Source organism: Mastigoproctus giganteus, chromosome 13 (genome assembly GCF_048544385.1).
Source record: "Mastigoproctus giganteus isolate SK-2022 chromosome 13, ASM4854438v1, whole genome shotgun sequence".
NCBI lineage: Eukaryota > Metazoa > Arthropoda > Arachnida > Uropygi > Thelyphonidae > Mastigoproctus > Mastigoproctus giganteus.
In genome coordinates, this window is record NC_143587.1 from 109,480,146 (window position 1) to 109,498,759 (window position 18,614).

At 36.3% G+C, this 18,614-nt stretch overlaps 1 protein-coding gene across 1 annotated transcript in view; it reads left to right on the top strand.

Moving 5' to 3' along the window:
* ND-ASHI (NADH:ubiquinone oxidoreductase subunit ASHI) overlaps nucleotides 1–18,614 on the top strand; it is a 91,682-nt gene that overhangs the window by 24,789 nt on the left and 48,279 nt on the right. The window contains exon 3 of the mRNA XM_090387517.1: nucleotides 3,224–3,291. Within this exon, the coding sequence (XP_090243643.1) occupies nucleotides 3,224–3,291 (68 nt within the window). The remainder of the gene's footprint in view (nucleotides 1–3,223; nucleotides 3,292–18,614) is intronic.

The window sequence follows — 18,614 nt, forward strand, 5'->3', positions numbered from 1 at the left end:
AAGGCTTCAGTTCTACAAATTGTAGTGTTTGGTGACTAGGCACCTGCAAGGTGATCTGAGTGAGGTGTTTAAGGCTTTAAATTGATTAAGCTAAATGCTGACAGCATCCTTCCTCTTGATATGAGATCATTGGTATTTATAATGAAGTTAGCAAATGATACAAAGGTTGTTGGGATAGTTAATGACAGTAATCATGCTACGTTACTGCAAAATATCTAGAAAAATTAGGCAGATGGGCTGAGAAGTGACATTGAAGTTTAACACTGATAAATGCAACTACTACTGCAAATGAGTAGTAGTAATCCCAGAATAACATACCAACTGTGCAGTACCACACTCAAGGAAGTGGAAAACAAAAAATACCTTGAGATAGTTGTACAGTCTAACAAGAAATTCCCTGAGTAGTAACAGGCAGATTGCTAGGGCAGCTCAGTGTTTTGTCAGTAATATACAGGAATTTTGCCATTAGGGATGAGGAGGTGATTATCTAGTTGTACAAAACAATTTTTAGGCTCCATCACGATAACTGCATACAGCTCTGGAAGCCTAATTTTAGGAAGGATGTATAGGCCCCATCATGATAACTGCATACAGCTCTAGTAGTCTCATTTTAGGAAGGATGTAGAGCTCTTGTTACAGATGCAGAAAAGAGCAATGAAATTAGCAAACAGAACTCTTACCGAAAAAGACTTGTTCCATAAATTGCAGCAGCTGGAAAATAGGCACCTGTGAGAAAATGTGAGTGTAATTGTTTAAAGTGTAATTGTTGATAGTATCCTTGCTCTTTCTCAGACAGCACACACAAGGGACATAAATTTAAATTTACGAAGGATGATTGCAGAATGGATTTTAATTTGCTTTCAGCTAGTATGTAGTCAGGGCCGGCCCCAATATTTGCGGGGTCCCGTTCAAGAATTACTTTGTGGGGTCCTGTTCGTTATTTCCTTACCTCCAGAACTTAAAAACAATACAGATATTATCGAAAGTGAGTGTAACATAGAAATTACATTTTAAATAACGTCCTATGTTCAATATCAAACAAAACATACACATTGAGAACTAGACTAGAACTCTACTTCTAGCAATCTTCAAGTTGACTTGCATATGCACTCTTGGAGTGACGATAATGTGGGTAACTAGACATTAAGATGGGAGGCTCATTGATAGAAATGCAGAAAAGATGCGGGTGATATTATTATTTAGACCATTTGAGCAGATGGCCCTGTTTGACACAACCAGTTGAACATGCTTGTGGCTGACCCTGCATGTCATGAAATTGTTAGAACAAACTTTTATCTGGTATTATGGTGGGTAGTTTGAATAAATTTCAGGGAAAACTAGTCAGACTATTAGAGGGAATGGACAAGCGATGTGGCAAGGTGTTTTTTTTTTTTTTTTTCTGATGCTGTATGAGCTTGCTTCTTTACATCATTTGCCGTTACTATTGAGTAAATGTGACATCTTGAACCATTTTACAAAAACTTGAAAAAAAACAGAAAATACAGTCGTTCAGCCTCAGTTGGTATAATCAATTTTGAATGGAACTTTTTTACATTGATTCTCAGTGAATGTTTGGGCAGTCTGATTGGACCATTTGTTTTTGATCAGTGTTTAACTGTTGGCAATTATTTGAACCTCCCGTTGAATGAATTGCTGATTTTAATAAATGAAATGTCTTTGGAGACAAGAAGAAGGATGGTTTTCCAACACGGTGGAGTGTCTTTACATTTTGTCATCAAATTACTGTTTACTTGGATTGGTGTTATAAGAATTGAGATTGGTCAGTCTAGTTAAAGCCATTTACACTAGGTGCCACATCTAATTCTACTTGATTTTGTTTTATGGGGTTTCATGAAAGGAATGGGCTACAAGATCAAAGCACCCATGGAGAGGAATTAATTTTCTTGCATCAGATTGTGGATGTTGTGCTTATGTACATGAAAAACCCGAAATTATTCAATAAAACTGTTTTTTTAAAAGAAACTCTCGTACTCAGCAAAACTCTTGTTTGGAACATGTAGGTTTGTGAATTGAAAACTGTGGCAGACAATTTGAATAGATAGTTGGGGTATATCTCATAAAATGTAATGAACCCACCTCATTAATACTGTTTATTTTTCTTGCATGCACCTTGAAACAGCCAGAACTCCAGAGTAGTTTAAAATAGGATCAGCGTTGTATTAACATTTTTTTTTTTTTTTTTTTTTTTTACTTTATCACCTCCTGAAACATCCTGTATATACCCCACTACCAGTCACAGCACAAGTCCCCTCTACCTTCTACCATAAAAATTGATATTTCACGATATAAATTTGAAAATTAAAAATTGTTTTGTGTTGATGATTTTTTTAAACAAATATTAAAAAATTCAGGAAGATTTCAGGAATAAGAAAAAATTTTATAATTGGGGGTAGTGAGAGTGTCCCTCCCCCCACAGTTTAGGAGCTGATGCTTTTAGCAATTGATCACTGACATTGTGATATCAAATTTTGACCAATATTGTAATCATTTCAGTTTTACAAAATAATAACTATCCCAGAAAATCCAATGTGTTCCTCACTTTTAAGGGGTGCCTTGCATTTTGGAAACCATTACTATAAAAAGACATATTGACAATAGCAGCATTTATTTATTTTTTCTTTTAACCTGATGACAATATTGTGTACCAATATTTTTGAGTAAATTTTTTTTTCTGGCCAAATGCCAACTGAAAGTAAACAATTCTTGCCCCTGTCTGCAGTGTAAGCCCGATGTGTTATTTAAGTATAAACTGCCAAATTGAAACATTGCCTGTGGAAATGCAATAAAATTGTCAGAGAGCTGCAGAATATACGAAACGAAATAATTTCAGAGACTTTTCCTAGTTATAAAATGATTAGAATATGAGAAGAGAAAAATCAGATTGTTATGCTCATCAACAATTTTTTAAAAAAGTTATGTTGGTGAGCATGTGAATAGTCTGTGTCATCCAAAAACATGGGATGAGCAGATCAAAATTCACATCTGTTATCAGATCTATGACATTGAGTATAGAAAAGGGAATATTTATTGCATGCCAAATTCATAAAACATGTTTCTGTATGATGATAATACATTTGGCAGTGAATATCTCAATTCTCATGACTGCCTTAAAATGTACAGTACATGTGTATATAGCATCTGTTTTTAAAGTAGAGCTCAGTAGAAACAGTTTTAATCTTTTTACTTTTCTGTATTATTTCAGCTTCATATTGACAGTGATATATATGGTGAAGACAGAATCAATGTTAATATCAAGCATGAATATCCAGAGTAAGTTTGATGTTTATACATTTCTGTATGTACTGTATGACCAAATTATTCTTCTTTTGCAACTACCTGAGTAGTTGCAAAAGATTTTGATTCAAAAACCTAATACATAGTAGGACCGCTTTTGGCCTGTGACATTCTCAATTTCCACTAATTTCAATAATTGTTGGCCAGAATCAGTTCCTTCCACAAAGCAGCTACCCCAATCATTTTGGAAGGGAGCCACCTTGGTTGCAGTGTAATCTAATGCTCCAACTCATCCCACAGGTGTTCAGTGGGGATTAAGGTACATGCTGTGAGCCTATCATTCAATTTTTCGATGTCTTTGCCCACAAATCAGTCCTGTGTGACTCTCACTGTATGATATGGAATATTTGCCAATACTGACAGGAACTGTTTCTATAGTACTTAAATGTAAATACCACATAATTGTCCAGAATATTCAAGTAAGTCATTGGCTTTGTGATTTCAGAAATTACCATCAAGACCAAGTCCAATCACCTGAAACCACCCTATACTATGAGTGTGCCTCCACCAAATTCATGGTTATGATTATACACTCAAACAGAATGTACTCTCAGGGCAATCTCACATCTAAACATGTCTATCAGAGTGAAACATTGTGTAGTGAGATTTGTCATTCAAATAGTACCATTTTCCACTGTTCTAGTCATGAATGTTAGAACTATACAGCTCCATACACCATTTAACATCAATGAGAATAATATTGGGCTTAGACACAGCTGCCCTCCCATTGAACCTAAGAGTAAGTAGCTCCCCACAGGTGGTCGATGGCCTTTCAGATGTTCCTGTACCCCTTGGACCTGCCCTGTGATGTTTCCCACAGATAACAACCGTCTTTATGGTTCATTGAGTGTGTCCTGTGACACTGTCCAGATCTTTATTTCATATTAATTAGATATTATTCAAAGACATAGGATCTGTATCCTCAATCTTTGAATAATAGCTAATTAATACATCTGGCACAGTGGATTTTGAGAGGTACAACTAAGTCACTGTTGTAAGCACAGCACACAGAAAGGTTATTAATGGGGCATCCAACTTCCACATTCTAAGTTCTGTATTGCAAGTCATACTGTCATTTCAAATAGTGCATGGGCAACTCCGTGAGATTTGTATAATATGTCTGAGCTGATATACTTACTCAAGCGACTTCTAGCATAGTACTAGTATCTGTGGAGGGACATCCAAATCCTTTTGGTCATACAGGGCATGTATTTTTAGATATTTTTTTCCCAATATTTATAGTTACAGTAGCTTATGCATTTTATTTAAAAAAATACCATATGTAAAAATGCTTAAAGAATTATAACTAATAATAAAATAGTTGCAATTAGGTAACAGTAAACAGTATTATTGAAACTGTTTGACTTAAAACCTTTCATAGTTTGTTTCTCTTTGTGGTTAATGGCACCAGTTTCCTCTTGAATTTGTTGTTAGTTTCTATTTTTCAGCTCTAGCCTCTTTTTTATCATGTTTTTTTTTTTTTTTTTTTTTATGTGATCTATTTTTTCACTGTCTTCTGCCAACTTCTTACTGTTTACCAAATAATTCTAACTAAAATTCATGAATCGTTGATTTACAAGCATGCTAGTACTCAAAAGTTAAGGAACAGACAGAAAAACAAATGTTTTTTAAAATAGAACCAAATACTTGTCATTTATGAAACAAAACAAGCATCCATAAAAAAACATGTGCACAGCTTGTTGCAAAATGGAAATCATATAACTAGAGGTAGGAGAAAAAAGGTCTGTTTTTGGAACTCTGTTTTCTGCATTTATTGATTGTCCTATTGAAGACACTCTAAAGATATCAGTTACACATAATAGGGTTTACATAGTTGCATCACACATTACAGAATCTCAGTTTGGAGCTATAAGCATTTCCATGACATGTAAGGAGCTGTATACATTAAGTTTCTTGGAAGAGCTGCAGTCTACAAGCCTTTGTTAACAAAAATAAATGTTTACCCTCAATTGACGTGTTACTGAAGAGGCCAGGTGAGTGTGATTTGCAGCACTGTAAGCAGACTATGATACTGGTTCAAAATGCTAAACTGTCTCTGGGAGCCCTGTACAAGGTCTTTAAATGAAGCATTTTTTGTTGGTAGTCCTGGAGTGAGATTTGGAAACAGATGTCACAAAAGAGAATTAAAAAAAAAAAGAAAAAAAAAAAAAGCTAATTAAACTGATTCTTGGGGCATGTGAAAAAATCAAACCATGAAATTGATGTCAGCCAGGGGCAAAGGTTGATGACGCTGTAAAGGTGATATTGTTGTATACATTGGCATTAATGATATTAAGGGTAGGAGACCGGCAGAAATATTTAACAAGTACAGGTCAATGTTGAAAAAAAGCTGTGAGTTAGGGTTGAATTTGAAAGTGTCTGCAATTCTGCCCAGACTTATAGGAGGAAGTATATGATGAGAGCTTTGTCGATTAATTGGGCCCCGGAGAGATTGTGCAAGGCTCAAGGGGTAGAATTTTTCTCAGCGTAGTCTGTGCTTGTTAACAGGAGAGACTGTTTCAACAGGGATGGAATATACTTAAATAGAAAGGGTGCAAGAATATTTGCTGATGCTATTGAGGCAGTGTTAGGTGAGTCGGAAAACTGATAGCTTGGGGGGATACACATATGGATAGGTTAACAGTAGCTGCTGGCAAAGGTGAAAGTGATTCTTGCACTGCTTCTATTGGAATGAGCAGCAGCCTGGAAAACAAGTTGCTAGGGATTTCAGAGACTGCTGGGAGTCATTGCGGAACAAGTAAATAAATGGGCTGTGTTAAGGTAGCTAAGAATAGGAACAGGTGCATGTATACTTGCGTGTACACCAATGCTTGGAGTTTGGTAAATAAATTTGATGAATTTGATGTGTTGGTCAAAACATCAAGGGCAGATATTGTTGGGATATCAGAGATTTGGTGTCATACAGATATAAGGAATGCTGAACTGGAATTTGGAGAGTACAATGTGTACAGAAAGGATAGACAGGATAGGAAGGGAGGAAGGGATTATGCTATTAGTTAAGAAACACATAAAATCCAAGGAAATACAGCCAGTCGACATGGCTGGACAGTGCAGTGTCGAGTCAGTTTGGTGTGACATAAGCATTGGGAGATCAAAATTCAGAGTAGGAGTGTGCTATAGGCCTAATGATTCTGATGAGTATAATAAGAGACTGTACAGGGAAATAGAGTGGGCCAGAAAATCAGAGAATCTTATAATGGGGGATTTTAATTTCCCAGATATTAACTGGAATTTGTGGGTTGGTCACTCACACACTAGCAAGACTTTTCTGGTTTTATTGGATGATTGTTTTCTACATCGGCATGTTTGGGAGGCGACTAGAGGGAGTAATACTCTTGATCTGATTATCAGTAATGATTCTTCATGAATTACGAATCTTCAGATAAAGGAACCACTAGGTGGCAGTGATCACAGTGTGCTCAAGTGGGATTTACTAAAAGAGGTAACTACCATCAGGGGTAAAGGGAAGGGTTTTTGCTTTCGTAAAGGCGACTACGATGCTCTGAGACAGTATTTAAATTCTATACAGTGGGACCAACTGATGATGTTACCAACAGCAAATTAAAAATGGGAAGCATTCAAATAATTTATCTTGGAAGCTACTAGGCTTTACATACCAAATAAGAAATATTGTTCAAGGTTTAGGCCTGAATGGATGTCAGATGAACTAATGAGACATGTGGCAGAGAAGAAAATGCATGGGATACATATAAATTAACAGGTGACACAGAAGCCTATGATAGATATAAGCTGGTCTGTAACCAGTTCACAAAGGAGGTTAGGCAGGCAAAGGCAGATTACGAGAAATCTTTGACAAAGGATGCAAAGAGTTCTTTACTTATGTAAACTCTAGAAGTAAAGGGATGAATCAGATTGGACCACTTAACATAGATGGATTGACTATTGATGATCATGCTCAGGTAGCTAACAAACTAAATGAGTATTTTGCATTTACATTCACACATAAGGAGTTATTCAGTGAGGGGAATGCCAGAAGTTTATCAAACTCTAACAGGGAGCTAAGTGATTTTGTAATAACTGAAAGCGAAGTGGAGGAGAAATTGTTGAAGTTAAACATAAGGAAGGCACCTAGGGTGGATGGGATCTATCCCGTTATATTAAAGGAGGCAGCAAAGGAAGTAAGCAAACCCTTAGCCATAATTATGAGTGCTTCCTTGGACTCAGAGGAGTTTCCCATGGACTGGAAGAGTGCAAATGTATCTCCAATTCACAAAGGGGTTCAAAAGGTGACACAAGTAACTACAGCCCTGTTAGTTTAACTTGTGTTCTGGGGAAAATAATGGAATTAAATGGGTAAAGAAGCATTGCAGGATCATCTAGACAAGACTGCAGTAATAGTTAATACGCAGCATGGGTTTGTTGAAGTGAGGTCTTGTCTGACAAATTTGATTGGATACTCTGATGTGGTCACAAAGGAAATGAATGTCAAAAATAATTTTGATGTCATATACTTGGATTTCAGAAAAGCTTTTGATACTATTGCACATGGAAAATTGCTGTACAAATTGGAGAGGTATGGCATTAAGTTGCTACAATGGATAAAGGGATGGTTGAGTGGGAGAAGACAGAGTGGTAATCAATGGACACTGCTCTTCGTGGACTAATGTTATTACTGGAGTCTCCCAGGGTTCAGTGTTGTGTCGTGTCCATTTCTGTATTTATTAATGATACTGATGATGATATATCAGGTTTAATGTCCAAGTTTGCAGATGATACGAAGGTTGGCAGAGTTGTTAATGATAGTACACTGCTGCAACAGGATCTGTGAAAGTTGAGCAAATGGGCTGAGACATGCCAACTCATTTAACATTGACAAATGTAAAGTACTGCATATGGGAAGCAGTAACCCCAGAGTAACATATCAACTGTATGGTACTACACTGACAGTGGTAGAGAATGAAAAGGACCTGGGGGTAATTGTGCAGGCAGATACGAAGTTTTCTGAGTAGTGTAGATAGTCTGCAAGAGTAGCTCATGATACACAGGAATTTTTCTAGCAGGGATAAAGAGATGATTATCCCCTTGTATGAAGCAGTGGTCAGGCCACACCTTGCGAACTGTATACAGGTCTGGAGGTCTCATTTTAAGACACGTGTAGAGCTGCTGGAATGAGTACAGAGAACAACAAGATTCATGAATGGAACAACGGGTTGCTCTTACAAAGAAAGGCTTAAGTTTTGCAAATTACAGTGTCTGGAGACTAGGCACCTGCGAGGTGATCTGATTGAGTTGTATAAAGCCTTGAAGGGTTTGAGCATGTTCATTGCTGATGGGATTCTTCCTCTTGCTCAGAATAATTGCCTGAGAGGGCATAAATTCAAATTGAGGAAAGACAGTTGTAGGATAGATGTGTGGAAGTTTGCCTTTAGCCAGCGGGTGGTTGATTGCTGGAACAAACTTCCATCTGTCTGTCATTGTAGAAGTTGATAGCTTAAATAGATTCAAGGCAGAACTAGACAAACACTTGGAGCGAGTGGATGGGTGAAATGAGAAGGGGGTTTTTATTTTTATTATTATTATTTTTTTTTGGATGATGCTATATAAGCTTGCTTTCTTGCATCATGTGCCTATGCTAATGTACAAAGTGTGTGAATAGTTTATTTCTGGCTGTACAAGGCTGTTGTCACGGCATCTTCACACAGAATGACATTTATCTTGGCCTTAATTTCAAAAGGTGACTGTCCATGCCCATTGCTCTTTGATCTAGTGAACAGACTGGCAACCTGTTCACTAGACCCAGGGGCAATTAGCATAGAGATCTTCATTGATGGGTTAAGATTCAGTCTTCATTTGAATTCTCAACCCACTTTCATCTGGAGGGAGCAGAGAACCAGGTTCTGCTAACATTGTGAGATCTAGACATACATTTGGAGCGAGTGAATGGGTGAAATGAGAAGTGTGTGTGTGTGTGTGTGTGTGTGTGTGTGTGTGTGTGTGTGTGTGTGTGTGTGTGTGTGTGTGTGTGTGTGTTTGCTGATGCTATATAAGCTATCTTTTTTGCATCATGTGCCCTTCTAATGCTAAAAAAAACACGTTTAGAGGAAATTATTTAATAGTGTGTGCTGAAATCACTGTCATTGTCCATACAGATTTCCATGTGTTCCTGCGAGAAACTCTCACAGCTCTTAATATTGAGGTGAGATTTATAATCCTTTTGTTCACCCTTTCGCAGCATCAGTGGGTCCAAGCCATTTTTTCAAAGGACAGTAATTCATGTCCTCACAGAATTCTCCTAATGAAATACCTTCAGAGAGAGAGATTATAGCCCATATGGACTGGCCAGCCATATCACCAAACCATAATCCAATACAGTTTGTTTAGGAGCCTCTAGGCAAGAAGATTGTCAGTCACAGGCCCTCCCTCACTGATTAGTGATGGAAGTATCAATTCCCCTTCTTGTGTAAGGATTAATTCACCGAGTTTTCATAGTCTTTTACACATGAATGGGATTGATACTTCTGGTATTAACAGTTGCATTCTCAACATGAACTGTTTTACCTATATGAAGGTTTTAGCCCACACCACCAAACCACACTTCCAAATGTGTCTTTCCACAATGTTAGCAGAATGGGATCTGGTTCTCTGATCCCTCCAGAGGCAAGAGGAAAGTGAGTTGAGAATTAAAATGAAGAGTGAAACTTCACTCCTCAGTGAACAGCTTTGTGCCCATTACTCATGGGTATAATCAACAGGCTGTTAGAATCATTGCAAACAGGCTCTTTTGTACTTTAAAGGTCAAAGAAATACAACTAGTTATTATGCAGAAAGATTCCTTTAATTAAGTTCTCTATAGATAGTATTTGCCATCAATAGAGAACTTCATGAGAGAGCTCAGATACAAGCTCAGAATTGGATCTATGTTTATAAGAATTTTTTACTTATTTTGGTATTGCCCCTATAATTTTGTCATTATAATTTAGAAACTCAGTGTATATTGCAGGGTGACCACGCAAAACCTTTACAACTTAGAATTGCTGTGAAAAGGAAATGAGAATACTGATTTTAATGGGGTTTACTTTATTGCGGAAAATATCTTACAATTTGTTTGCTTATTGTCATTAGTCCACGTCACTGCAAGTCCACCTTGTCATCCAGAGAATATCTAGGCAATACTCTAGCTCTCTCCATGTTTTCTTGAGCATGAGTACATTGATTGTTGAAGCAGCATTAGTGATCTTCCATATTGTGTGTACTTCCTTTGGTACACAATGTAGTCATATATGCATACAAATTTCTGAGGACTGCATACGAATGATTCTCTGATCTGTTCACATCCTTAGCTCATGCTTCTATGCCTGGATCCTGGCTGCTGTGAGAAACTTCCAATCTCTACAATTTTATGCTATTACGTATTGATGGTCTACTTGGTGGTGTCCTTTTGTATATTATCTGACATCCATGATGCACACTATGCCTTCTCTTGGGATGTAGTTCATTTTCTGGGTTTTGGGGTTGCTCAGTTAGTTGGAACATAAAAAAAGAATCCATTGTAATAAACTTCAATTGCTTTACAATGTGCAAAAACCACATTGCATTATGCACTTCAAACTTATAATTATTCCAAGTTGTACAGATTACATGTGCACACACTATATAATATGTATAAATGTAAAAAAAAAGCTATATATATTATTTATACATCAGTTGCCAACATTTTTGAGTCTGACACTTCCTTTTACCAAATATTATTTTCTAATCTCCTCCCTCCACTATGGAAATCAAAACAACTTTTCCTGAACAAAACTAGTTGAAAACATATTTACCACCTATATAATTTTTGTGTAATTTGATACTATTCTCGAATTAAAATTTTTTTTTTTTCAGTCAAAATAAAATATGCACAATAATTAATATAAACTATTAATTATTGTTTGCACACGTTCTTTGAGTAGACTGGTGTTCAAGCCCCTGACTGCTAAATACGGTTGATCTGCCAAATCGCACTGGACCAGTGTGGCAGATTATGGTCCATTTCTGTCAACATGAATTGTTGAGGAGGCTTCCATCCTGCAGTGGGTTGATAATGGCTGCAATTTACCTTATTTTTCCTTTTTTTTTTTTTTTTTTTCTGTTTAATAACCTATTTCCATCAAAAACTGAAGAAATGTACAGTTATTACAATGAATATATATATCATAGCTGCAGAAAAATAATTTAGTAGATAAGAAAATATAAAAGTTTGTATTTGTATTATAATGTAAAAAAATAAATATATGTATTCTTTTTATACTCCAGCATGACTACATAGACTAGAGGAGTATACAACCAATAATTTTGACAATAATAAGTCATTAACTGTATTTAGCAACCATGTTGGCTAAAATCTGAAATGCGTGTGCACTCTCACACTGATAACACAGATGTCAGTATTTATAATATAAAAGTACATAAAAGTTTTGTATAATACAAAATGTTTCAGTTAAAAGGCATTGGGGTCTATCTCGCTTAATTTTAGGTTTAGGTTGTTTGCTATATATAAGCGGAACTTTTTGAATTTGATGCCAAAATACTAAGTATTACTGTTTAGATTTTATAATTTTGTAATTTAAATTTTGCTTAATTAATGGCATTTTTTTCCCTGAGTGAGAAGTTGTTTCCTCTCCAATGTTTAATCTAAAAACATCATTGGTATACTTCAGAAACAAACGTAAATTGATTTTATATAAAGAAAGTTAATTTGATAGTATGAATCAGAGCTGTAATACTCAATATGTTCTACGTTGATAATAATATTAGTAAATTAATAAGAGGAGTATACCTCAATATAGTACGTGGAACACTTCCGTATGATACCCTCCAGAAATTAAAACGGAAAAAACGAAAAAATCGACAACTTACCGGTACATTAAAGTAAAATATAAATAATTAAAGTAAAATATAAATAATTAAATAATCAATTTAACACAATTCAAAATCAATTCAAAACAATTAAAATTCAAATTAACACAATTAAAAGAATCTAACGAAAATATTGAATCTAACGAAAATATTGAATCTAACGAAAATATTGAAAACGATTTTCCTTCCTGAAGCTGACAATGCTTTTCGACCGACTGTCGTGATCACAGGAATGAAAATTCCTGTGATCACGACAGTCGGTCGAAAAGCATTGTCAGCTTCAGGAAGGAAAATCGTTTTCAATATTTTCGTTAGATTCAATATTTTCGTTAGATTCTTTTAATTGTGTTAATTTGAATTTTAATTGTTTTGAATTGATTTTGAATTGTGTTAAATTGATTATTTAATTATTTATATTTTACTTTAATTATTTATATTTTACTTTAATGTACCGGTAAGTTGTCGTTTTTTCCGTTTTAATTTCTGGAGGGTATCATACGGAAGTGTTCCACGTACTATATTGAGGTATACTCCTCTTATTAATTTACTAATAAAGAAAGTTAAAAATAAATTAATATATTAATATATTATTAATTAATAATCATATAGCTGGCACAGGTGAACACTCGTAATGAAGAATGAACATCCCATACAACCATTGTTTTTGTGGTTTTTTTTCCCCCCTTCAAATAAAATCCTATTACTTTCACTTCATTATGCATTATGAATAATCACACTAACAGAATAAACGTATCTGTGAAAAGCTCTAAACTTTCCTATTCTTAGTTGATAATTTCATAATTTCTTAGTTAATAATCTCAATTATTATCAATTGCCTCAACTATTACTAATTTCATTTGTGCTAACTATTTGCTTTATGATTCCTTCTGTTTCAAAGGTGGTACTTGTGCATATGCTCACTCTGATATTCCCTGTCACAGACAATAATTTGGAATCTCATATCAGATATTCTTCATTGGGGAAAAAAAAATGTGGGCTAGATTGACTCTTTGGACACTAATTCCCAATCTTATTTTAGTTTTCCTCTAGCATGTCCAGTTTTTGTGATGAGACAATGATTATTCTTGTACCTATTCAGTCAACCTAAATGAATATAATTAATCTATATTTATTATTACTGTTTATAAATTCGTGCTTCTGTAATCATTGGAATATATCTATATCCTGTTATTTCATAATTTAATTATTTGATTATAAATTGTTTCAGTTAAGATCTAATGAATCACTGAAATACATTCATCATCATGCCTTGAAAGTGTAAAAATCACCCCAACAAATTCTGCTAGGTGTATGGCTCTTTCCTAACTATATTACAATGGCATACAATCATGATGGATTCAGCAAATTTGATCTTCTAAGTCAGTGCTTCTCAAAGTGAGCGATATTGCCCCCTGGGGAGTGTTTGAATTATCCATGGGGGTGTTAGGCATGAAGGGGGGGCGATAGGCATGACGGTGTATGACAGGGGGGGCGTTAGGTATGATTGTGTGTAACAGGTGGCTTGCAATAATTTGCACCTTTAATTGCTTTGACCAAATGCTGACTACATAAATGATATGATTAGGCTGAACAGACAAATAGCCTTAGCCACCCGTGTCAATGTGCTACAGACTAACTATCCCTTGAAAATGAATATCTAGTCGAAACAGATTTCAATGCTGTATCTTAATTGCTGACAAAACAAAGAAATTGTCTGGATGTTGTTAAACTTGGTGATTTACGACTTCTGCTTACAAATATTAAACCTAATATTGATAAGCTAATAAATCTCCACCAAGCTCATCCATCGCATTAAATATTAAAATATAATTAACTATTTCCATTAATATCATGACTTATGTAATTAACTTTAATTTTTATGACTTAATTTAAGTGACTACAACTGACTTTATTTATGTAGTTGTAATTTTTTACGAAGAAGGAATAAAGTGCAGTAAATAGTTTTATTTATAATTCACACACATGTGCAGGGCTGCATTTACGTTTTTGGAGGCAAACAGACAAATATTCATTTCAGTTATTTAGCTTCACTTTATATTAGTGGGCTAAAAAAAAGCCCTGGTGAGGGCTTTTTTTAGGGGAGAAGTGATCCAACCAGGGGGGGGTGATCCAAAAAAGTTTGAGAAGCACTGTTCTAAGTGATCAGAATGATCGTGGTCTTTTGGCTTCCTCCATGATGTGGGGATGGAGGGAGCCAAAACACCACAATGGTGATAGTCAAATTTGTAATGTGACTGTAACGGGATTCTCAGCAAAGAATAAGCACAAGATTGGTTATCTGTAACTGCATTCAGTAAATCCCTCACAATGACAGTATGCCAATTCCACAACAGTATGCAATCACGATGGATATTAAGAAAATTTAGCAAATTAACCTTCTCCAAAACAGCTTGTCAATGTCAAGTCTTCTTTCTTAAATATGTAGTAAACTTCATACCTCTGCATATTAGAGTATTAGCTAAATTTTGCTTCCATGGATCATATTAAACTGTATATGTTTAACTTTGAATCCTGTGGAAAATCAGGTGCCTTCCAGATGTCCATTTAGCTTCGTCAAACTAATTGATAACCAGTCAAATAACTCATTTTTGAGAACAGAAACAAGTAAGAAACCATTGCTTTACCTAATTTTCATTTTAGTATTTTGTAATTATAATAAACATTATGTATTTCTGGAAATTCATAAGCCACTTGTTTCACTCCTTCTATATGTATCAGCAGCTGTGTTAGTTTTAGTTTGCATTGCAATGTGTGTAATGTTCACATTGTTAGACTTGACCAAACATAAAACACTGTTAACAGAACTATAGTTTTTTTGTTTTAAAATGGATAAATACTGAAATACTCTGAAAGGACAGAATTCATGGGGTTTCTGGGCAAAGCGATGCTCTCACTCCTCTTGCTAGTGGATGAAACCACTGCATGGCATGTATATAGGTACAACAAGTGTGTTAGTTGTCTGATGGCACCAGGGGTTTCCCCTATCTTTGCATTGTATTCTTTGTAAGTGACACAGAACTCTGTGGAGGCCAGAGATTTAAAAAGGGTGTGGGGAGTGGCTTGTTGTGTAGTGTTATGTTCTGTTGTTTCTCTGACCATTTAGTTGTTGGGACCCACCGTTGCCCACACTTTGCCACCCAGTAGATTATTTAAGTACTCTGGCAGGCTCCACCACCTAATTTCAAGGATTTCAGTGGCAAGACCTATATATATATATATATATATAAAGTGGGGGGGGGGGTGATGAACACTAGAATTTCGAAATACCAAAAAAGGTTTACAAGAAAGCAGTTGAATTTTTTGACGCTGATTTGAATTTGGCTTTGATGAGACCCGTCTCCTCCCTCCCTCCCCTGCCTGGGGATGGAGTTTTAAAGGGAACCGGGTTAGGGTACCCAGTTCAGATTGCCAAATGCGTGTTGGCAGCAAAGCTACAGTATGTCTTCATCGGTGATGGTTGTCGAATCCGATATTATAGTCAAACTGCCCATTCCACTCTAAGGGTGAGATATGTTAGCTGGCAGTGGGGAACCCACCAGGTGAGGGGGATTGGAGAGACACACATTTACTTCATTCATAATCCACGTTTTAACTCTACTTGCATTCTATTTTTATACTTTTTTTTTTTTTTTATAATTTAGAATATATATATATATATATATTATTTATTTTTTTATTTTCCCACTCATTCATTCATCCATCTCTTTCTCCCACACCAGGGGGGGGATACAATGGTGTATAATGTAATTTAAATACTAATGCTTAATAATTAAGCTAAATAAGAAAGAGTAAAAGGTTAAAATTAGGGTTAGTGTGAACTTAACTGTAACATTTATGGTTTGTGTTCTTTTTCTCACACACTTACACTCTCATTCATTCTTCTGGCTTTCATTTCATTTGTTGGACTCTTCCTTTCTGCACTGCACTCTTTGGGCACCTCAACTTACTATTATTCTTCAGTTGTGGTGCAGGCCTAGCCACAAGTTTTTTGCAGGCCAGGAGAAAATGCAGTGATAGTGTTTGTGTTAGTAAATGTTTGTTAATATATATAAAGTAGTATAAGTTATTATTAACTTTGTATTCTTTCAGCCAATTACATTTGCTCTTCCACTCATTCCCATTCACTATAACATTCAATCACTCTCTTTCCCTCGTGTTGGGTCCGACACGAAAATAACTGACATTTTTTCCCCCTTTTACTATAATTCCTAATTCACTCTTTCACTCAGTGACCAGCCTATTCATTCTTCTTTCATTCTACATTGCATCCCCTTCCTACCTGGGCACCTCTGTAGCCAGGTGGGAAGGAGCAGCAGTTAGTAGCACACGCTTCTTGATTAGACTGGGGTTCAAGACTGTCACCACCAAATACGGAGGATGCAGAAAGGTCAAGGGAATGACCACCGCATATTCCCGGAGCAATATGGCCTTAGTTGCTAATGCTCCAAAAAAAAAAAAAAAACCCTTCCTACCAGCTTACTGATATTTTTCAGCTAATCTGCTTCCCTGGCTGCCTGTACATCTCCCTCCCCCACATGGTTACTTATTTGGTGTGGTGGCCCCAGGTTCCTACTCATGGCAGGGTAGTCCTGGGGGGTACCCAGATCAATCTGGTTTTGCCATATCAAGGTGTAGAATACCGCTGTCCCGACAGTTATTAGGTCATCATCTGGGTGTGGTGGGAGATATGGGCGATTTTAACTATGGATTATTATTTAATTGCTGGGGGGCTGAATTGCCATTCTTTGGATAGTTCTGCACATTTCAAATACTTTCTGTGTGAAGGTTGTAAAGGCTTTATAATTTTCCTCTTCTGTAATGAATAGATGTTCTTCTCCCCTTGGAAGGGGGCCAATTTGTGTTATTAGCTTTCTGGGGATGTCATAAATTATACATTCATACAGAATGTGTGCCCAGTCTTCACTCTTGCCACAGGTGCAATTTGGGTCATCAGTCAGCTCTAAGGAGGTTAGTTTTGCCTTTAGGGAGTTTTTTACAACATTCATATTGCCGTGACCTGTCAATATGAATGTTGTAAAAAGTCCAGGGGAATACCACTTAGGTGGTTTTCGGCTTGTCCATTGTCACCTGTGACAGAAACCTTTTGGTAACAAGACTTCTGGTTTCCTGTTCCGATTCTGTTTGCCATAGCTTATGGAGCTTTGTAGCTATTCTTTTTCTTTCAACCTTAATGGTGTTGTCTATGTCACCAGCTATCCCCAGAAAATCTGTGGGTATACCCTTTTTAAGTCTATAATACAAGCCACTTTTGGCTACTTCCAGGTAAAGTGGTAGAGCTCTAGCCAGCAACTGTAGCGCAGGTATGCTCACTGTGCAACATGCTCTGGTAATGGTGAGAAGTATTGTCCTTTGTATCGATTCTAATCTATTCCTGTTTCTTACTATGCCCAAGTGGGTGAACCAAGCACCAGCTCCATAGGTGATAACAGGTAGGAACACTACATTGCATCCCCTTCCTACCAGTATATGATTGCCAGGGTCTTTCTTTTGAGCCCCCAGTCTGATCGACCAATCCTGTCAATCATACCTGCATAATTTCTCACTTTCTTCGTTTCTCACTAAACTTCGATAAAAAGTTAATTTAGAATCAAAGCCCACTCCAAGATATTTTAGTTCTGTAACTATTTTTATAGTAGTTGTGTTAATTTTAATTTGTGAACATTTTCTTATGTCCAAGTTGCCTTTTATAGAAGTATTTGTTTGGTTTTTTCAGGCAATATTTTGAGTATGTGCATTTGTGTCCACTCCTGCAGATACAAGAGGGCAGCATTTGATCTTTGTTCTACAACCACTCACATTTTACCTTTTACAAGGAAAATTGTCATCTTCAAAGGCCAGGCTTTCCACAGGGCCCAGATCCAAGGCCAAAAATTTGTCCAGAACAATGTTCCAGAAGAAAGGGCCAAGGATTGAACCCTGTGGGCACCCTTTATTCACAGGGCTTGTCAATTCCTGGAACCTTGTGCGCACTGAGACACTTCTGTCTGTAAGGTAGTTTATTATCTTGTATAGGTTTTGTGGGACATTTGCTTGGCGGAGTCTTCTAAGGACACTAGGCCACCAGAGTGAGTCAAATGCCCAGCAAAGTCAATAGAGATTGCATATATTTCTCCTCTGAGTTTTTAACTGTTATCAGTAGGTGGTGTATTGCATCCTCTGTAGAGTTGCCCTAAAACCATATTGACTGTTGGAATGTAAACCTGCTTCTATGTAGTATTGGGCTAATCTGCTCTATATTAGTCTTTCGTATATTTTCCCTAGTACAGGGAGTAGGGCTTATTGGTCTATATGATTTGGGATTAGTGGGGTGTTTCTCAGGGTTTTTGAGAATTAATCTTAATACAGCTTTGTTCCATATTTTTGGGAATATACTTTCT